Raw genomic sequence first — 21,355 nt, 5'->3', positions numbered from 1 at the left:
CCAGCTACATACACCTTGAGACGAGACCACTCCAGGTAGGCACAGGCAGGGAAACACTGAGGTTCAGACCAGCCTTGCTCTGTGCTAGCAGTTGAGCATTGGAGCCAAGAGCACTCAGAAAAGGAGAAGGGAAAAAGGGGGAAAATCCACATTGTTTGAGACCACAGCTGAGGGACTGCATAATCAAAACCAAGATGGGCAGAAGATATCTGCAGCTGGTTCAATAGATATCCCACCTTTCTGCAAACCCCAGCTATCCTACACAGTCCTGGTCGGGGCTGCCTGCAGTGCTGGAGAGGCAGATTGTGTCAGGGGAACCACTGCACACACCCAGCTGATGCAATGAGGGCAGTTAATGTAATCACTGCATCTAGTGCAAGAGGCCCTACAGCAAAGCATTGGGATCACAGAGTAACCACAAAGGGGTAAATCTGTAATAACCAGGACAAAACCCTAAGGGAAAACAAAGCAATGTTTAATGAAGAGGCAGGAGACAGGTTGTGGCAGCACATGTGAGATTCCCTGTCCACCCGGTGGCCGAAGGAATGCAGAAGAGCAGGGAGCTGTTAACGGGACCAAGAGGTTAGTGCTGAGCTGACAGCACAGACCAGCACAGACCTAGCAAGGAGCAGAAGCGAGTAGTCAGTTCTGCAGTAAAAAGCAGGAAGAGCTCGAGAAGAACTATGGACAGGCACACAACCAAAACCTTTGGTTCTGGCAGTCCACACTTTGTCAGGCCCCTTGATACATACTCAGACACTGGTGTGGCAGAGGTGCTACTTCGTTAGGATTGGAAAAGCAAGTTACAGGGATGAGCTTTCTCAGGGGATCAGCTTAAGCAGAAGAGGCATCAATGAGCTGATCCAATAACTACAAATTTGACTCTTGCCCTTTGTGAAAAACACAGCTATAGGAGGTGAACATAGAACTTACACAAGCTCCTTAAATGGCTAGATGAAGACATAAAACCCTACTGGTCTTTACTGGCTCAGCTTTCTCAAGAGTCCTTCCCTGGACAAAGCATGGACTGAGCTCTCTCCCACTTGAGATCTGAGATCACTCCAAAGGAACAGAGAGCAGCAGCCATATGCCGACTGAGGAAGAGGGAAGAAAGTGGGATGTGTTGTGATATCTGCCTCAAGATGGCATAGATCTTGTCAATCTAGTCTATAGAAGGCTAGATAAAAATATCACCCACTGTGGGCCTTCAGCAACTCAACTGCCTCTGGAAGTGACAGGAGAACATCTAATAGTACAACAATTCCAAGAAAGCATCCAACAGTGTGCTGTGAGGTGGCCTTCAGACACAGAAGAGAAACTGAATTTCCCGCTCTCTCCAGGCTATGAGGATGGCATAGATGGGTTTGAACAGGGAAGGAAATTATCACATCTGTCCAGGGGATCAGTGGGATGCAGTGGGACCAAGTCCCTGCTGTTTTCTTGAAGACAGAAACCAAAGCCACTGACATCAGCTTTGGGCACGTGGAAAGTTTGAATGTCACAGACTGTTGCAAAGAGTTGACATATTAAGTATCCAAAAAAACCAGGCATCAGGTCACTGAATGTCAAACACATGTCTTTATAAAAATCAAGATCACATTGACATAAAATAGAGGTTTTGTCACCAAGGATTGAACAGTCAGGAAACTTGCCCGAAACCGTGGGTTGAACACTCATAGCAAGACAGACACATTACTTTGGGAAAAGTGACCATCAGTAAGGTCCCTGCTTGGGGTATCAGATCCCACCTGGCAGCACTTTAATGTAACAGGTCCATTTCTGCACACCACCACAGGGAGCTTCAGCTGCATCAAAACACCACACACAGCATCTCACCTTGCTCTTCAACGGGCAGGGCAGAGACCCTATGACACAGCAAGCCCTGGCCAGGCAGCAGCACTTTCTGAGCTGCATTTAACTCTGTGCAGGAGAGGTTGAGACAAGGTAAAGCCTCATACAGGGAAAAACCTAGGGGCAGGTACTACCACCTTCACAGCCACAGCAGCAACAGCTCCTGAGAGAGGCAAGCCTCTGAGGGTCTGTGCAGCCAGTAAGCACCATGCTGGGGCTGGAAGGCCATAGGATGCCCACCTGAGGGCAACTGTCAACGAAGAACACCATAACCAGTACCTCCTGTCAGTATAATGCTATCTGGGTCTTACTCCTTGGTTTCTGCTTGGCAGCCAGGCAGGTGGAGAAGATTAGCCCAGCTGCCCACCAGCACCCACTCTGAACAGGAAGGGGAGAATGGCTTGAATCCTGTGAGATGGTTGGGAACTCCTAAGGCTGCAGCAAAGCTAGTATGGAAGACCTTACAAAGATATTACAGCACTGCAAGAGGATGAAATAAGGAAAACATGACAATACAATAAATATAAGCTTTTATTACAATAGAAAATAGTAAAACTCATGTTAAAATAGACTCTTGCTTTTGGACTGCTCAGAAAAAGCCTAAGCCTTGCTTTTACCTGCTGGTGCCCACCAAGGTCCCGATCCTTAAGCAATGAGCAACACATTTCTGTGATGAGAACCTCGAGGCTCCTTCCTCCCCAGTGACAGTGAAAGACTACAGCAGCAGACTGAGCTGCACCCCACCAGGCAGACAGGTAAGGGCTCTCTGTGGGGTTGTGTACAATATGCTTCATCACCTTGTGCAATCAGGCTCCTGTTGGAAGCAGGCAGCTATAGGGAAACTGTGGACAAGAAGGAGGAAGAAGAAGAACAAAAAAAATCATCAGCAGATAATGGTAGCTGTCCTGAGACAGCTAGGAAGGCAGCAAATACACCTCCTAGAAAGACCACAGTGCCCGACTGCCCTTGGGTAGCTTATGCGCTATTAAAAGCAACACCCTCCACCTTATCCTTCCATGGCCAGTCCAGTGCAAATGAATGACTGTGCAGTCTGAACCATCGTGTGCTCCTCTCTTCCTCACCAAAAAGGGCCAGGGGCAAGAGTAGAGTAGAAAGCAGAGGCCACAGAACAGCAAGGTCAGATGGGAGTGGGAGACACTTGTGCACCATTGCCAGCACAGCAGTACTCTTGACTCCAAGTCCTGCCTGCCTACAGCCAGCAAGCTCACTCCAGTGCCTCGTACACAGCCCTCCGTAGCTCGATTGAGAACATCTCCTCCCAGGGACCGCGGATCCACTCCACCAGCTCTACCAGGAGCTCAGGGCACTCTGTGCGAATGTGCCAAGTGCTCTCCACCTTCAGTACCTGGGAGGGAGGAAAGAGAGGGAGGCAAATGAGCAGACTAGCCTGAAAGGCACGGATCAGCCCTGAGCCACTATCTCCCAGCACAGGTGCCAGCTCCTCCCAATTCCTCTGTGACCTCTTCCTCCCTCTCTGTTGCCGGCAGTGGAGTGTCCCCACATGACTTTCCACTGTGCTCCCCTGCCTCTGGGGTGCAAGGCCCTAGGTTAGGTTGGGAGATGACAGCTCCAAGACACTCTTGCAGGAACAGGATCTGAGCACAATCAGCCCCCAGCATCTTGACCTCATGACACCTCCTGGTTACCTCATCATAAAGCATCAGCTTGATGTCACAAGGACAGAGACGATAGGTTATGACATTGCTAATACTGGTGATCGGCTGCTTCTCTTTCAACTGGATATTGCTTCTAGGAGGCGTTTCTGCCTCATGGTCTTCATCCAAGGAGGGCAGCACCTGCCACTGGTGATTCTCCTCCAGCAGAAACAGCATGCTTCGTGTGCCCAGCAGGGTCACAGGGAAAGCAGATGCCCCTAAAAGGATATGAGGGAATAGGAGAGGCTTTGCTGAGAGCCTGAGTCACCACAGAATCAGCTTTGCTTTCCATTCCTCCCCTAGGGAAATCCTTTCTAACAGTAGTAACTTGGGTGAACAGCCTTATCCAGCTTGCTGACTGAAGAGGGGAGCAGGGTAGTGAAATGTGGCTGGGCTTGACCAGCTTATCCAAACTTGTTGCAGGAGCATGCGTATGAAAGGCCACCGCCCAGCAAGCCTTGTCCAGCCCATGTCCTCAAGTGAGGCAGGAAAAGCCACTTGAGTCCTTTGACCTCTTAAACAGCACTTTACTAATCCTTAGTTAAAAGTCAGCAGCTGCAGCTCAAAGGCTGCCTTTTTTGGCCTGAATACGTCTGGCTGCAGATATCTGATGAGTGGAACAGAGAGCACATAAAGTTTAATACCAAGCTGGGATGTGTCATAAGTATTGGCAGGAAGCAAAGTAGTTTTGATAAACTTCAGGGAACATAAATATAATCCAGCTGACTTCACTGGATGCAAATTAAAAGCACTAGAACTTGGGAATAAGTTAGGTGCACAAAAATAGGGAACCACTAGCAGAACTGGCTGAGGTCACAAGGGATCACAAGCTGATGCAGCAACATGTTGCCTTTCTCATCACATCTCACTCTTGGGAATTAGTAGGAATATCAGAAATGCGATGTTTAATTAATCCTGTCTATTTGGCAATAAGATCTCAGCTGGAACTGTGTCCAGTTTTGGGCACCATACTCTAAAAGAGGAGAAAATTGTAGTTAAGAAAAACACACTTTAAGCTCTCCCTCCCACAGGCTATTTGTTCAGCTCCAGGAGACCAAAAAATGTACTTCCCAGATTCCTTCTGATGCTCGTTCTCTCATACCTCCCCAATGGCCAGTGGTGACCAGGGGTACAAATGCAGCAATCAATTGGTCAGAATGTGATTAGGAGCTAGGTTGCTTTTTTCAGTGTCCCAAGCTAAGATGATATCGGAATTGTTTAGTGAAGACTCAAATCCCAAGTTTAATGTATTTGTCCCCCAGCAAGTCCTGCAACAGAACTTGATGGGCTCCAGCAGGCTGCTCCTGTACTATCATCTCAGGTTCTGGACACCTACTTCTGTTTTCCCAAATAAAGGAGCCTTTCAGCAAGTCACACAAACCAGATGTTGTTTATGACCCCTCATCTTTCCCTCAGATCAGGGCAATGATCCAGCCTTCAGATAATATCTAGCTTCTCAGAAACCATCACGAGTTGTCACCAAACCTGGTGTGCAAGACCAACTTGCTCCCTAGAGCCTAGACTTTGATGTAGAAAAGGGCTGGTAAATTCACTGGATGTAGAGAAATATGCTGCTATCCTACACATCCCAACACTAAAAAAGAGCCCTCACCCATGCCCCCACCCCATCTCACTGCTGGATGAATGGCCCAGCTCTTTTCCCACAGACTGTACACTAAAAACACAAGCATGTAAGCAGATAGCACAAGGTATGGGACACCTGGCCACCGAGATCTCCTGTACCTTGGATCAGGTAGGCCAGCAGGTAGAAGAAACAAGTGTCATCTGCAGCTGCAGAATCTGTGGTCTTGGAATCCAGCAGAGGCCTGGAGAGATACAACAGCAAGTGAATCAAGGAAGCACTCTGTTTCTAGTCTACATTTGCTGAGAACTAGCTACTGTTCACTGCCCTCTTGGGGAAGGGAAGGACCCATCTCTTCCAGATGTTGCAAAAGTCCTCTCTCTGCTGGTTCTCTGACTACCACCTTGCCAGCTAGGAGTGAAATGCTTCTTGCAGGTGAGAAGGCAGCCCTATGCGTTCCCCTTTTTCTCTCCTCCAGAAAAGCCGAAATTGCCCTGCCTGGCTCAGCCCATGACACCCCTTGTTCACTCCCTCTGCAGCATGCACCTGAGACAGCTGCCTTAAACCTGTAACATAGGCCTGGCTGCCACTCCAAGGGTGCCTCCTCCTTTCTGCTACCCTGTTTCCAGCACCATACTTCCCAGGGTCTGCTGGACAAGCAGACATTCCCTTCTGTCTCAAATCCCAACCTCTCATAGGCTGTTCTTACCATAGCCAGTGTTGTGGATTCATTTCCACAGTGGGGATTTCCTTCACCTTACTCCTGTGCTTAGCAGGCAGTTCTTGCATGAGATCTAAAGAGGGGGAGAAGGCAGAGATCTTTTATTGCAAACCCAAGAGCAGTACACAACAGTCCAGGATGCTTCTCTAGTCTTTAGAGAGGCACTGCAAGTTATGATGCCAGTAGGGTTCTCCCACAGCTCTTTTTCTGAGCTGGCCAGAAGCAAATTTCCATCATGTATCCAACGATAGCTCTCCTCATAGCTCCCCAAGAGCAAATATTTCAGATCCTGTCCCCTACCCCTCTACAGCTCTACTCTTACTTGTCAGGGTCTGCAGGAACTGGTCACAGCAGCTTTGGCTCCGGATCAGCAGGTTGTAGGAGGCTTTCGGATTCTCAAACTCCATTCGCAAGCTCTGGTGGCACAGTCCCACTTCCAGATGGGAAATATCAGACAGGTAGTGAGAGTCACTCTTCTTCAGCCAGTCTGCAGGTTGTCCCCTAATCACAGAACACAGCCCTCAGCTGCAGCAGGCTGCCCCATTTCCTCTCCCACATCGGACTGCAACAGGGAGGTTTGCCAGAAGAGCCTCTGCATGTCACCACACACCTCCAGGGTAAGGTTAGCATAGGCTAACACAGGCTGGCACTACCCAGCTCTCACAGACTTGCTCAGGGTCCTCACCTGATAGCCCCGATGACTTCCAGCACATAAATCTTGAGATCAGAAGCAACCAGGATTGAGAGGAACTCTCCTGGCCGGCCAAACTTCACCACGACCACCTAGAACACACAGATGGTGGGTCATAGCCTTGGCTTGCCCCTTGCCAGTTTACCCATGGAAAGGACAGACTCAAAGACACTTCAGCTCCCTTCACACCTCCCAGTCTCTGGGATGCCACCCCAGTGCAGAACTTGCAGGATGGCAAGAGGGGCAGCTGAAGAGCTGTTGGAGTGGTGCTGTGGCAGCTCACCTTGAGGAAGCATTGGAACTCCTCAGCGTTCTCCTCAAAGACCTCCATATCCAGGTACAGCTTCAGGCGATGATCCACTGAACGGAAGTCCCTCGTGTTCAAGACGCCGTTTACAGCTGAGGAGAGCAAAGGGCAGCACTAACACTCTGTCCACTGACCAGGTGCTGCCCAGCCATGTGGACTGGCACTAGGGTAGCAGCGTCACCCCCTCTGCACAGCTGCTTCCATCAAGTCTCTCCTCAAAACAAAGGGCCAAACCCAGGGGCTTACAGGCCACAGGTCTCCATGTGGAGATACAAGGGGACTTCATCGCTCTGACACTTGCTTTTTTTCACCGATACAAAGCTTTGATCTAAGCCAGCTTCAAACTATGCTCAGCTGTCTAGTTACAAGAGGACACTGCTTTGCTGCCAGATTTGGCAGGAGGGCAATTCTTTATCACAAAGCCAGAAAATCTTTCTCATTTCAGCTGGTGTCAGTTCAGGTCAACTTTTTAACTCTGACTTTCATTGTGGCAAGGTTAAAGGGTCCTGAGGAAGACACCAAAAAAACTGCTAAAGAACATAATTATGTTTGTCATGCAATTGTATGACCAAATAATTTATACAACAGCCACAATACTGTCTGAGAGTACACACTTCCCAGTGGAGCCTGTTCTCCACCAGGCACACTACACTAATCAACTTCTCCTCAGCAGGAGCTTTTTCATAGGCTGTTTTAAATTGAGACCTTGCGATTTGACCCAAGAGACTGCTTTATTTCTCACACATAAAGTGTACAAGACTGAATATAGCAATCCTAAGCTGTGGTTCTCATCAGCTCCTCTTCAGAGGCACAGCATTCTTGAAGGGCTGATCCATAGATCATGAAGCTGATGGGTTCGCAAATCAGAACTAGACTCTGCTGCAGTAGAGTGATTTGGTGGGCTGGACCAGATAACCTCCACAGCTCCTTTCTAACTTGTTATTCTGTAAATCACAAGCTGATGCCTGGGCAAAAGCAGTCTGCTACATCAGAAATCTAAGGTCTTTCAAAAATCATTTGTGGACCTCCTAGTAACTAATGTCTTGCATGACAGCTCTGACACAGCCAGAATGCAGTCTCTTGGACAGGCTTTGTCATCTGAAGCTCACAAAAAAGTGAGGAAAGCACAAGCAACTGTAGATCCACTAACCACAGCCTCCTGCTTTGACACCAGCCTCACACTACACTTAAGCCAGAGAATAAATACAGAGAAGTTGTGCATACTATTGTCCAAAGGTAATGCTCCAACTGGCAGCTACTGGGTGCCACAGGAACCCAGTGTGTCCGTAACTGAGCAGAGCACCTTTCAGAACATGACCCTATTACTCAGAGTGTAAGCAATAACAGGGATTAGGAGCTGACTCATTTTTCCCTACCTTCAGGCATGAGGATTTAACAGAGGAGAATGCAAAACTCTGCTCTCAAGAACTATATGGTTACAGCTGCTCGTACTTGATGTCCTCCTCTCCATTAAACAGGAGGCAGTGTACCCAGCAAGCACCACTGATAAAGCCCAGTGAATAAGCTGTCCACACCCCCAAACTCTGGACAGATCCTACGTACTCACAGGGACTGAGATTCCATGTTTCCTCGGACTCAGAGTTCAAAGAGAGCTGGGAAGGAGTGGGCCCCCGAGAAACACTGTAACGGTAGCTTCCCATCAAGCTGCCCCCATTGGTGTCCGTGTGGCTGAGGGACAAGTACTGGCTCTTCATGCCCAGCTCCTTCCCGCAGACCCCATCTGAACCACGGGAGTTGGAATGAAGAGCGCCGTTGGGCTCGCTGCTCAGCTCCAGGGTCCTGGTGCTGTTGGTGGTTTCCACCTCCGAGCTGTCCTCCCCGCCGATGTAGAACTTCCCGCTCTCACTGGCCGGGACAGGTGTTTCCTCTGGGCCCTCCTGCTGGCTGCCTCCCTCCAGCACAGAGTCTGAGAGGTCCTCACTCGTGCTATCGGCACCAGGTGGCACAGGTGTGCTGGAGCACACCTCTGAAGGCAGAATGACCACATGGTCACTGGAACAACAGGGACAGGCTATGGGCTCACCAGCTGCTGCAGGATCTGCGGAAGATTTTGTCAGGGATAAAGAAAAGCCAGAGCAGCTCTCCCCTCGCAAGGTTTTACTTCCCCCCCTCCTCTGCAAACTACAAGCCCTCCCTTTCAAAGTAGACAATAGCTACAGTCTAACTTGAGCAGCTTGTCGAGCAACTTTGTTCAGAATCATATCCTACATACCTCCCCTCACAAGAAATTCTGGATCAGTGCCAACATCCACATAAAATAGTTCTGCTCAGATTTAGGGTAACCAGTGTGTGCTGTGGTTGCAACTGAAACTACATCAGGGCTTTGGCTTATGACTTTCCTCCACATCCACGAGAGCTCACAAAACCTTTGAAGCCCAAGCTCATGACCAGTCAATCCAACCTTCCTTAGGCACCTCCCTCCCCGGCTTGGTTTATCCTCCAGTCAACCATACCACAAGCAGGCTATGTCCCTTCCCCAGTCCTCATCCCTCCTGACCCTGATTCCTGATGCTCCCTTCACCCACACCAGAACAGACGTCCAGCTGAATCATGGGACTCCTTGGCAAAGAGAGGAAAGTGTCCCAGGGGAAAGGAAAGTGCTGCACCCAGGACAGCACTTCTGCCTCCACTGCAGTACTTCAATCCCAGGAATTTTGTCAAACAGCATCATCAAGCCAAGGCTGGGCACTCTCCACTTCAAATAGAAAATGAGCTTTAAAAAACTCAGCAGTCAGAAGATGCCTATTCAGCACTAGCCAAATCTCAGCCAAAATACCACATCTAGTTTTAAACACCCAAAAGAAAATGTGGACAAATGGGAAAGAGTACAAACGAGATCAGTAAGGAACTGCATGAATGAAATACCAATGACAAGCAAATTATCTAGAAAGTTGAGCTTATTCAGTATAGAGGACAGAAAACAGGACAAATTGTGGAGGGAGAACAAAGGCCCTCAATTACAAAGAAAGGAATGAATTGCTCTCCAAAAGGGCAGCAAGAATGGGTTTACACTTCACAGCCAGGAAGACTTAAGTTAGGGTTAGCCATAGTTTTACCTGAAATACTGGAACATATTCCCTGGAAGCTTCTGTTAGCAAAAGGCCTTTAGAACAAATAAGTCTCTGTGGCAGAACTGACTACATGACCTTTAAGGCCCCTCCCAGACTCCAGTTTCCAGCACCCCTATGTTCCCCCAGACCCCAGGCCCCCAGAACAGAAGTGCTGTTTGCCTAACCTTAAACCAGTGGCTTATACGTGCTAGGAAACAAGGCAGGCTCTTCCCAGTCCAAGTAGGCCAAGTGAGAGTACATCCCACAACAGACTTTAATTCCAGTACAGCCAAGGCATCACCTCCTTCTATACAATCCATGCTCTGCACCACAGCTGCCACTCTGAAAATCTGCCTGGGCATTACCAAGCATCTTTCTTCTAGACACTAAATCCTACCTTGATTTGAGGCAACTAGGGGCTCCAGGATTTTGGTGTCTCCAACCTCTGAAGGATAGGAACCTCGATGCCAGGAAGCCAGGGACTGTGAAAACTCCTGCTTGCATTTCAGGCACTGGAACTTTGTTGATCCCTTCTCCTGGTCCTGATTTCGCCGATTCTCCTCAACAGCTGGGGACAACACTTCAAGGACATTCTAAAAGTAGCAGCATAAGGAAAAGAGTGTTAGCAGGCAGCTATGACTGTCCTAATAAAACCAAGCTTCTGACACCAGCAAGTTTCTTCACATGCCTCACTACAGCATTTTAGAGTGCAAGGGGTACAGGGACTTTCACAGGTGTGCAAGACTTGCCAAGGGCACAGAGCTTCACTGCAGAAGATCAAGAGAACCTGTTTTTGCAGGTCTGTGCCTTGAATCTACATACTGACAGGCTCCCTCTGGAACTCCGGTCTCAAAGGTCCCATCTATTTGTGTCTTCTCTTTAACAACTTGTTTAAATATACTTAAACAGTATCCTAAGAAAAATGCTTGGATTAGAGACCAGAGTCCCTACAGCAGCTGTGTGGACCAGAGCTGCCATAGCACTGACACTCTCACTGTCTAGAGGGCTAAGTACAGGCTGGCACATCACTCAGAACACACGAGACATTATGCTGCACATGCACAGTACGTAACAATCACTAGCTTGACTACAAACTTTTCACCCCAAGAGAAAGAAAGCTGCAAGACTTTCCCCTTGAGAGCACCCTTTATGCTGCAGGAGCTTCACTGCCCACGGCCATGCTCACAGGGTCCTCCACAGGTCATCTGTGCAGCAGAAGAAATCCCAACAAGCCAGACATGGGCAGCAGGTGCTCATGTGTTCTGAGAACAGCAGCCCTTTGCTGGCTGGAAGAATCCAGTGTCCTGCAGTAACACTGCCCCCCTTCCCAGGCCTTCCCCACCTGTAGACACTGCTCTGGGCAGTCATCAAGCACCACATATTTGCGCTTCTGCCGGTCCTTGCGAATGTAGCTGAAGTGCAACACAAGGACAGGGAAAACTCGCTCCAGGTCCTGCAGGAGACAGAAAACACCCGTTTTAGGAAGAGGTAGCAGTTTTCAGTATACAGACTACATTTGTTTGCAACCAGCTGAAATGTGGCCCTACAAGCACTTAATTTAGTGAGCCCTGAGCAGCCCTCCATAGCTGATAGCATTTGGGAGTCTGGTAAAATGGGCATAAACAAAAATAAACAAATATAAAGCAAACAAGTGCTGACAACACTTGTGTTGAGCGCTTGAAAAATTGCAGGAGTGCTTGAAACTTACAACAGTAACTTTCAAGGCTTAGAACAAAGCATTTCAAACAAAACACCTTTTCATGAAGGTATTTCAGAAGAATATCAAGCCACAAACATTCAAAAAGGCACAAGGATAGGATTTAAAAATGAGTTGGAGCTTTTACAGGAAACAGTATTGGAGAAACCTGTAAATATGTCTGTGCACTGACTGAATGTTAAAATCCTACCACAAGGAAAAAGACATTTCCAAACTCCCTTTCTAAAGAACCACAAAAGCCAAACAAGGCTGGTAGTGCTAAAGTGTGCACCTAGAGCAGATGGCAAACTGCCCACTGAGCTACCAGGAGTTTTCTAAACATCAGAGTCAGTTCAGTGCTGCACTAGAAACTGTGCAATCCACAAACAGTCCTCCAAGGCCAGGGTGATATCCCAGTGAGGAACGGACAGGAAGGAGGTCTCAATTTCATCTCAGTCCTCTTGAGAAGTCTCTCATTTCTGCATACTGGAACAAGTTCAGCCATTGTCTTTTAACTTCAGCTTTGGAATAGATTTGATGCTGGTTTCTGCTGCATTATTGCAGGTACTTTAAGCAATACAGATGCTGTTAGATACACATGCATTGGGTGGAAGAGATGCTTTTTCAATCAGGCTTTGCAGGAGCTAGGAAAAGACATGCAGGATTCTCTGACAGAAGCCCAAATACAGAATGCTGGCCCAGCCAGTGAGTAAGATGACCAAGGCTCACACAGAGGCTAACTCACCATTCTCTTCCAGCTCAACTCGGAGGTCTCCACATTCTGCAGGCATTTCAGCTCCAGCTTGTGGAGGACTCTGGCAGCCTTCAGTTCCACCTCAACCACATGCTTAGCTGTGACTCGCAGGAAGATCCAGTCTGGCTCTGGGTCCCCTTCACCTTCTATTTGGCTCACCAGCACTGGCTGGCACAGATCCACTGCCAAGCAAGACACAGTACAGGTCAGCACACGCAGCAGGCCTTCAGGCCTGCTGGACCCAGGTCCTTAGAATTCCCACAATAGTGGGCAGCATGATAAAGCTTCAGAGATATCATATTTGATTCATCTATTCTATCGTCACCCAAGCCCTCAAACACAGCAGTGAAAGGACACGTTTACCTTCTGGCTTCTCCTCTTCTTCCTCTCCTAGCATTAGCTCATCTGCCTCCTCTTCTCCCCTCTGTTCTCCCTCCTCAGGCTCATCCAGCTGTACTTCAGGCTCTTCCTCCTTCTCAGTGTCATTCAAAGGAGGAGAGGATTCTTCCTGGGCTACCTGGGGTTTTCCTTGCTCTGGGTCAGAGCTCTCACTCTGCAAGTCCACGGCAGCAGGTCTGCCTGCGATCTCATCTGCAGAACGGCTACGGGAGATGGCAGGTACTTGGTCGTGCTCCTCCAGGTGTCTCTTGTACTGCAGCCAGTCAGCACCAAAGCGATCTCTGAAGCTGGCCAAGCGCTTCATCTCCTTCTGATGCTGTAGAACCAGGCCTGCAGACAGAAAACTTGGGAAGCATGAAAATAGTTACCAGGCCAGAATACTCCTTTTACTGTGGGCAGTTCAGCTGCTATGTTACTAAGGAAGAAGACAAGCCTCACCAGCAGAGAGAGGTAATGCCTGGGGCTCATGTTCCGTGTCACTCGGCTCTGAAATACTCGCTCTACGCACTTTGATTTTACCCTGGAAAAGGCAAGGTAAGAATAGTTGGGAGGGATCAGAACAACCAAAACAGCATCTGATGAGGGGCTCTGCCAAACTGAAGGGTTTATAGATGTTATAGTGTAGAAGTACACCATGAAACATTTTACATGGTATATCAAGACTGATGTTAAGCCCAGCCTGTTCCTCAGACACAGCAGCGCAGAGGCTCACTAACCACACAGTCAGTACCAGACCATATCCCACTGCATGAGGCTTTCACATCAAGGCAGCTCCTTCACCTAACATGCCAGCTACATGGTTGAGAAGTCATGTCAGTTCCCCAACCTTGCTTTTCTTCCGAGGGAGCCTGACAGCCACATTCTCCGCTGGGGACTGACTGTCACTGAAGTCTGCAGCACAGGAACTCTCCAGAGCACTGCGGTCCAGTGTGGTCTTCTCTGAGGTAGAAGTGTGGATGGACTGTGACACACTTTGCACAAGTCTTGGAAGGTGCTAAAGTAAGAAGAAGAGACCATTGCTGGCTGAGTGCAAAGGGCAGACAAGGTAACCAAGCTACAACTCAGGCTGATAACTTCCCCACCCCTCACCCCAAACTTTCACCATCTCAGTCAAAGTAGTGACAATAGATCCTGCCTGGTTGACTGGATTGTTTATCACAACCACACTGATTTAACTTCTCTGCCTTTCTTAAAGCAGATGGGAAACTGATAACAGTTTGTTTTGCTGACATGTAGTTCAAGGGTCAAGTACCAGACAGCACCTGAAGAGGAAATAGGCAAGGTTCCAAGTCCTGCATATGCCAGCTACATAAGCCAGAATAAGTTTCACTGGCCAATTCCAACAATTACTAGGAATCAGCATGGACTGAGACAAAACAAGCTATGTCAAAGTCATGGCAGCCCATATAGATTTAATGGGACACATTACAATGCAAAAACCTGTCAGAGTTCCCAGTCCCAAAGCCAGTAAGATCAGTTTTTAACAATTATACTTACCATTAGGTCCGAGGAAGAGAGTGGCTCCCCATCCAAGAAGAACTGTAATTAGAGACCCATTTGCAATCAGATTCCATTTAGCTGGCACATACTCAGGACAACTTCTGCTGACTCCTACTCCCTTTCAGGCCACCCTAGGGTTGGGATCCCTGGCACAAAACTGCAAAGAGACAACCCTGTTCCTGCCTATCCATCACTCCTTTAATTGTAGCCACCTGGCCTAATGGCATACAAGGCCAGAAGGGACCATTGTGATCTTCCTGTTTACAAACTTTATGACTTCTAGAAACATATCCAGGACAGTTCACAGAAGAGCTACAATTATTCTGCAACAACTCAAATTATTTTGAAAGGCACTCACTTTCAAAGCTTGTACTTAACTTCTAGCCTGAATCCACCTAGCTTCCAGTAACTTGAGCTCAGGGAAAGCTTTTTCCAAGATGCAGTTTGAAGACAATGAATCCAGCCATTTGCCACTTATATGAAAGGGCAGACCAGCTCTGGAACACCTCTGACCCTTAGCAAGTAAGTTTACTTTGTTAAATTGCCAGAACACTGGCTTTGCTGGCTTCTTTATTCGAAATGAGATTACCAAAAACTGTCCTAAGCACTGGAGTGCAAGGGAACAGTGATGACACCTAGCTGAGAGCAGAGTGATGGGGAGAAAGAAAGAGGTGGCCGTGGCAGTACATACTTAGGTAAAGCAGGCCAAAACTGTGAGTTCCTTCTTTGCGCAGTCCAGCTACATAGTTACTATTTAGCAGGAAGAGAGTAAAGTTTTGAAACCATCAGTCAGCAAAAGTGAAGATGTAGACAGTGAAGACATACTAAGATATGAGGGCTTGCAAACTTGAGATCAGTATTCAACTCTGCCCTGGCCAGTGCACCACATAAAAATTTAAGGATGAACTACTCTATATTAAAAAAAAAAAAAAAGCAACCCCAAAACAATCACCACTGTTATGCCACTGGAATAAATTTACAAGTTTCTTTTTCCACACTTGCCCCTGAGTGTCAGAACACCCTACACTTTCAACAGCAGGGCAGAAGGCATATGGCTGATACTCACATTGGAGGAGGCTGCCCTAGGAGACAGATGCACAATGGCTGCAGATCGGTGATTTTGATGGAACCATATCGGGTTTCCCTCTAAATGCAGCTGGGTGGGAGAAATAGACAAACTGTTATTAGAAGCAATATTCTATACCCTAATCTATTCTGCCTGCAGGCTTCAGTCTTTTTCTCTGCCTTGGGAAATATCCTTGCAGTGGGACAGTAGTCAGGCCAGGAGTGGACTAAGCTTTTACAATGCTTCCTGAAATTAGTTCAGCAAATAGAAAAGGAGATTAGAGGACTTCCTACTCATGCCCTAAATTATTATGAGTTTTTCAGTACTGACTCTGAGAAGTGTTGAGAGAACAGTCCTTTGCAGGCCCAGAGAAGCTGTGGATGCCCCATCCCTGGAACTGTTCAAGACCAAGCTGCATGGGACTTTGAGCAACCAGGTCCAGTGGGAGGTGTACCTGCCCATGGCAGGGAGGATGGAACTAGATCTTTAAGGTCCTACCAACAGAAACCACTTTCTGATCCTATGATCTTCTTTCACAAGCACTATAGTGACTGCAGTGATCCTCCTTCAGACTTCTCTGAACATACAAATTCACAACAGGATTATGGGAGGATCTTCATTTAACCTCATAGTGTTAAAATCGGAAAGAAGGAGCAAGGAAGTGGGAATGAATACACAGAAAAAGCTTGAGCAGGGGGTCACCAAAAATGAAGGCTGAAATACAGGTATCTAAGGCTCCCCCATCAGTTTCACACATTAAAATTAAATGCTCAGGAGTTGAACTTATCTTTCAAAACTTTCTTCTTACCACAAAGTCTCCATCTTGCACACCCTGACCATGAAATCTCTAATCTACCAACCCATCAGGCTTTAGGCTTACTTTTTTTAAACAGTGCAGAGTGGACAATGGTGCCAAGTGGGCATGTTCCAGCAGCAGGTTATAGGCCACATCAAGATGCTGCAGATTCACAAGCTGCTCCACCCCTGTGAACAAAGCAAGAAACCATCAGCATGCTAGAAGATATAACTTAGCAACCTCCCACCTATCCCTCTCACCCAAAATTGAACCCTAATAAAAATAGTTGCGCCCAAGATTTCAAGTTCTGTCCCTTCTCAAGGAAGACAGAAAGGCCTCAAGCTCAGAAATGCTCCTCCCTTGTAGGCTCACCATTAATGCTGTCAAGCTCATTGTTGCGCAGGATCAGAGTCACCAACTTGGATCGGCTGAAGATGCCAAGGTTTGGCACCTTGGACAGGAAGTTATAAGCCAGATTGAGGTACTCTAGTTCTGTAAGGGTCTGTTCAGAGAGAAGAGCAGCACCAAATCAATTGGGAACCCAGCTCAAAGTCTGACCCTGAACTCAAGACAGGGCACTAGCTTCTACCATTTTTTTCATCCCAACAAGGTCAATAACAAGTGAGTTTCTTAAGACTGTTTCTGCAGAAAGACTCTGATGTTCACATTGGGAGTGGTTTGTCTAGGGGCACTCAGCATGATCTAACTGCTTTATAAAATTTGCTAGGAGCAGCTTTCTCCTTCCTCATCAACTTCAATGGAGCACAGAAAAGGACTGGACATGGATTGAACTACCAAAAGACACTCACCGTTAAATAGTGCTCACAATCCTGGATCTTGTTGTGACTCAAATCCAAGACCCTCAGAGCATTTAATAATTGCTGAAGGACAAAAAGACTAGGGTTAGATCTAGATCGGATCCTACAAACGTCTCCATTGCAGCACGAATAGCCTGCCCTGCTGGGAGAGGCCAGCAAAATTAACTCTGCTCACTTCCTCCCACCCAGACCTAGCAGCATCAGCAATGGTGGGCCCAGCTCTCGGCTGTGATCATCTCCTCTCTTCCCCTCAGTCATGCAGGAAGGATGCCCCACTCACCAGTGAGTCATCCAAGGCAGTGATTGAGTTATAGCTGAAGTTCACAGTCTGCAATTCCAACCATGGGAGAGCACAGCTCAGATCTCCACCACATGCTGAAATGATTTCCTAGGAAGAAAAGAGGAGTCATTCCTTGGTGAGTACTAGCTGTTACACTAACAGCAGAGGAACACAGGAGAACAGTCAGTCCAGAACAAGGCTGACATAGTGTTTTACAGACCTTGCCTTGCTTACAGAAGCAATGAGTTTTATGTCACTAAAACAAGTATTTGGAGGTGGTGGGAATCCCACAGCTAGATATTTAGAAAGAAGGGAGATGCTTTTGTTTCCTTCACTAAAGTGGCAATAATTAACCTAACGTGTTAGAATTCTTACGCTGGGAACACTAAGCACAAAGATTCAGACCTCCATCAAAGCAAAAGCAAGTTAAACACTTGTGTTCTGACAGACAAAGGAAGCTCTCAAAGCACTCCCTATCAGCAGCCCCTGTTCCCCAGCAGGCAGCTGCTTCTGTGCCCCAGACAGAAACCCAGACCCCCACAGCCAGCACAGCCACGCCACTCAGTTCTCCATGGCTGGAGCTTGCCTTCAAGTCTCAGAAATCCGCGGGGCAGCAGTGCAGATAACACACCAGAGCACAGCATTTCCTCTGATAATCAGCTCTTATTTAAGGCTGCTGAGGTACGATGAAATAAACCTTGACCAGCTGCAGGCCTTGAATGTGGAAACGGCCAGATACACAGAGCTGTCAGACCTAGCTGACATGAATATTGTCTGGAGCCAGAAATTCTCAAGAAGCGAAGAAGCAGAATACAGAGCCTGTGTGTACCCAAGCAGGGAATACTTCAACACTGCTTGAGACAGGAGTAGAACCTCAGAATGTGGAAGGGAGAAAAAGCCATATACAACATGCATGGATGGATGGATGGAAGGGTTAACACTGTCTCCTACATCTTCCCTGTGTGAAGGGCTGTAGGATCAAGATAGCCTTTGTCTTGCAATTTTCCCCACGAGCTGTGTAGAGACACTCACCTCCAGTGTACTGATACATTTGCAACACGTTAGAGATTCCAGCTGAGAATAGACAAGTCGCAGTCCCCGGAGGCAGTGTGGAGGGACAGATCTCAACTGCAGCAATGATGAGAAAGCAAGGACAACATACAGCAAAATATTACAGTATAAGAACAGCTCACGTCTGCAAGGGTTCTCCCACTTCCATGCTGCAGCCTCCCTCTCTGACATTCCAGCCTTTGCTCATACCCAAGTTTCACCCCAAGCAAGTGTTACACGAATTTAGACTTAGCCTTTTAGGGAAGCCACAAAAGCCTGCCCAATTTTTAGGAGTAGAGGCATTCTGCAACCACAAAACTAGTCAAGAAAAGCCAAACAGCAAGACTCAAAGCCAGTCCTGCCCCCTACACTTACTTCTAGATGCCGGAGGGACTTGAAAGGGAAGATCTTCACAGCAGATTGTAAAATGCAGTTTGGAACATGAACAAGCTAGAGAAATGAGAATAGAAGTCTCATGTCAAGCTTGAGTTGTACTGCAATACCACCATTCTGACGCACCAACTGCAGCACTTTGAACAGGCTCCCCCTCTAGCTTGGGTATTCCCTGACAAGCTCTCCCCCAGTGCTGGTAGCAACACTGTCTCCCAGCCCCATAGTATGATAGAGGTCAAAGAAAATAGCATGTTAGCAAGCACTGTCTGGCAAACCACAGAGCTCCTCTTTATCTCCCCTGCCCACATGGCTTCACCACTTTCAGCACCACTGGGAGGTCTGACAGCTGGATTCCTCAATCAGCCACCACTAGCAAATCTACTAAAGACAAATCTAACTGCTGGAGCTATGTTTATCGAGCAACTGAGCTGAACTAGCACACTGGTGAGAGGTGTGCATGTGCATTTCACTACAAGAGGCCAAATAAGGCAAATCACAAGCAGATACAACGGAAAACAGAGCTGGTCTCCAAGACACCTGTGCAGCCACAGGCCTTTCACCACAGGGCAGTTACAAACACACAGTTTGTGTCCATGTACCAAAAAGCAGCTTATTAAATCCACCTTCTTATGCTTTCTATGGACAATGCAGAAACAATATTTCAGGCTGCTATTGAAAGTGAGTAATGAAGTAGTTAACACCTCCACTGTAGACAGCAAAGTACAACCAGAGAGACCATCTCTGCCAGTTACATCTATGTTCCCGCAAAAGTGACTCATCAGGTGCAGAACAGACATTCCAAGACCTCATCACCACTATTGCTTCCAAGCCCTGGGAGCAATGAATCACTGCCCACTGCCTGCCAGCATCAATGCTGCCCATTGAACAAGAGCATCTGTAGGGGAAGCTTGTGCTGGGAAGCTCTAATGATCAGTTTTAGCAAAGTTTCTTTCAGATGCCATTCTTGCTGTGTGTCTTGATCATCTCCTCTTGTTCCACTGCCTTAAAAATCTGATCAGGCTGCTATAAATTATTAGCTTCTCCAAGTAAATCAGTTACCAGACAACAATAAGCAGCTTCCCCTTCTTTACAGGCTTATTACAGAGAGAGCCCATTTTTTGGTTAACACAAGAACTCACCACAACATCCTCCTAATTGCAGTGTCCCTCCCTGCCTCCTCCTGCCAGGACACTCATGTTTCTCCAGAGGCTCTGGGCCCCACTCCAGTCTCCATACTCAGTACACTGCTACAAAATCCTCCCAACAACATTCTCTCTAGTCTCGTGGGGAAAACACTTTTAAAGACATCACAGATTATAGTGCTTAGTCACAACACCTCCTGAGCACCAGCGTGGAACCTAAGAACAGCTGCCAATTCCCCTTCCCCTTTTAGGCCCGTTTCACCTCCACTACCCTCCCAAGCAGTGCCCCAGTGCCGAGCAGAATCGTGTGCAGCCTTGTAGCACATGCCACCCTTCAAAAACCTCTCTGAAGAGTTCCTAGAGCTGTACTTTTATCTTCATTACATACTTGTTAAAATTAATGAGGATAAGTTACTAGCAGTGTCCCATGCTGTGAAATCAATTAACAAGAACCACTGCCCAGGCAGGAGCATGTAAAACTCCAAAGTAAGCAGCAGATGGTCTCAGAGTAGCAGGTGTGTACACTGCCTAACTAACCCCTCTGCTCTGCTGCCTTGGGCAGATCAATCACCACTCAGGGAGCACTCGGCTGTGCTCGGCTGCCAGATACTGCCTGAATTGCTCAAGCATTTCAGGAAATAATAATTTCCCAACAATGACACCACTTTACCAAGGTCAGAAGATAATTAACTCCTTCTGCCCCTGTTTTTAACTCCAAGAAACTTTCTGCTGAGCTGCAAGGCTGACCCTAGGTGAATTAGCCATAGACTATCGTACTGAACTATGACTCCACGCAACGACCCTGTGAGAGCCACCCTACCCACTGAGCACACACGCCAGACGGGGGCAATGGGCACCAGAGGAGGCCGCTCTGAAGCTGTGCCTGCCCCCTCCACCGGCCGGCCCTGCAGCACCCCCGGCCCCGGCGTGTACGGACCTTCAGGGAGTGAGTCTTCTGCAGGACGTCGAAGAGGAACTGCGCCTGGAGGATGGCGGCAGTCTCGGCGGGGTGCGAGGGCAGCGCCACGAAGCCCCGGTTCTGGTTGCGGGAGCCCAGGTGATGCTCGAAGACCTGCGTGAGGTGCTGCAGGGTGGGGGTGAGCAGCGTCAGCGTGCTGGAGCCGTCCAGGACGAGGTCCCCTGCAGGGAAGGGGAAGGCAGGACCGGGCCGTGAGTGCCCACACACCGGGGGCACCGACACGACCCGGCCCCAGCGAGGCGCGGACGGCCGCCACTCACCGGCGTCCTGCAGCAGCCGCGCCAGGCCGCGCACCAGCGTCTCCGCCGCCGCCATCTGCGGCGGGGAGGCCGAGGCGGCGGAGGTGGAGGTGCCCGGTCCGGCCGGTGCCGCCCCGCCGCCCTTCCGCGTTACCGCCGCGCCCTTCCGCCGCCCCGGCGCGGCGGCCGCCGCTCACATCCGGTTGCCATGGAGCCCGCCCCGGCGTCCCCCTCCCGCGCGGCGGGGCCCGCGCCCCCCGGCCCCCGCCCGGCTCCCACCCGGCGCCGCCGCCCCGCAGCCTTTTTTTTTTTTTTTTTTTTTTTTTTTTTTTTTTTTTTTTTTT

The 21,355-nt window shown here is 48.5% G+C and overlaps 2 protein-coding genes across 2 annotated transcripts in view; one reads left to right on the top strand and one right to left on the bottom strand.

Moving 5' to 3' along the window:
• Nucleotides 1–1,555: 1,555 nt before the first annotated feature.
• On the bottom strand, nt 1,556–21,113 carry STK11IP (serine/threonine kinase 11 interacting protein). The gene is made up of 24 exons (XM_027678781.1): nt 21,033–21,113; nt 20,731–20,933; nt 18,634–18,708; nt 18,241–18,336; nt 17,209–17,316; nt 16,920–16,991; nt 16,483–16,612; nt 16,195–16,298; nt 15,315–15,404; nt 14,246–14,287; nt 13,575–13,742; nt 13,187–13,268; nt 12,713–13,078; nt 12,341–12,531; nt 11,242–11,352; nt 10,297–10,492; nt 8,396–8,887; nt 6,805–6,920; nt 6,516–6,613; nt 6,153–6,331; nt 5,819–5,903; nt 5,271–5,353; nt 3,519–3,745; nt 1,556–3,217 (listed from the first exon to the last, which is right to left on the bottom strand). The coding sequence occupies exons 1-24, from the start codon at nt 21,085–21,087 to the stop codon at nt 3,077–3,079; spliced, it is 3,510 nt and encodes a 1,169-aa protein (XP_027534582.1). The 5' UTR covers nt 21,088–21,113; the 3' UTR covers nt 1,556–3,076.
• SLC4A3 (solute carrier family 4 member 3) overlaps nt 20,793–21,355 on the top strand; it is a 35,085-nt gene continuing 34,522 nt past the window's right edge. Inside the window, exon 1 of the mRNA XM_027678780.1 lies at nt 20,793–20,850. The gene's annotated coding sequence lies outside the window, so the exon portion shown is untranslated. The remainder of the gene's footprint in view (nt 20,851–21,355) is intronic.

The sequence above is a fragment of the Neopelma chrysocephalum genome, unplaced genomic scaffold (genome assembly GCF_003984885.1).
Source record: "Neopelma chrysocephalum unplaced genomic scaffold, ASM398488v2 Primary Assembly neopelma1_44, whole genome shotgun sequence".
Lineage (NCBI taxonomy): Eukaryota > Metazoa > Chordata > Aves > Passeriformes > Pipridae > Neopelma > Neopelma chrysocephalum.
Note: the sequence above shows the minus strand (reverse complement) of the source record. Positions and strands in the feature narration are given on the sequence as shown.

Excerpts from the sequence above, each read along its gene's own strand:
- STK11IP (XM_027678781.1), bottom strand. The coding sequence starts at position 21,087 with ATGGCGGCGGCGGAGACGCTGGTGCGCGGCCTGGCGCGGCTGCTGCAG. Across the intron at positions 13,269-13,574 it reads TCCCTCGGAAGAAAAGCAAG|GGTAAAATCAAAGTGCGTAG; the intron begins GTTGGGGAACTG and ends TGCCTTTTCCAG. Across the intron at positions 8,888-10,296 it reads CCTAGTTGCCTCAAATCAAG|ATCCTGCAGCAGCTGGTGAG; the intron begins GTAGGATTTAGT and ends AATCTTCCGCAG.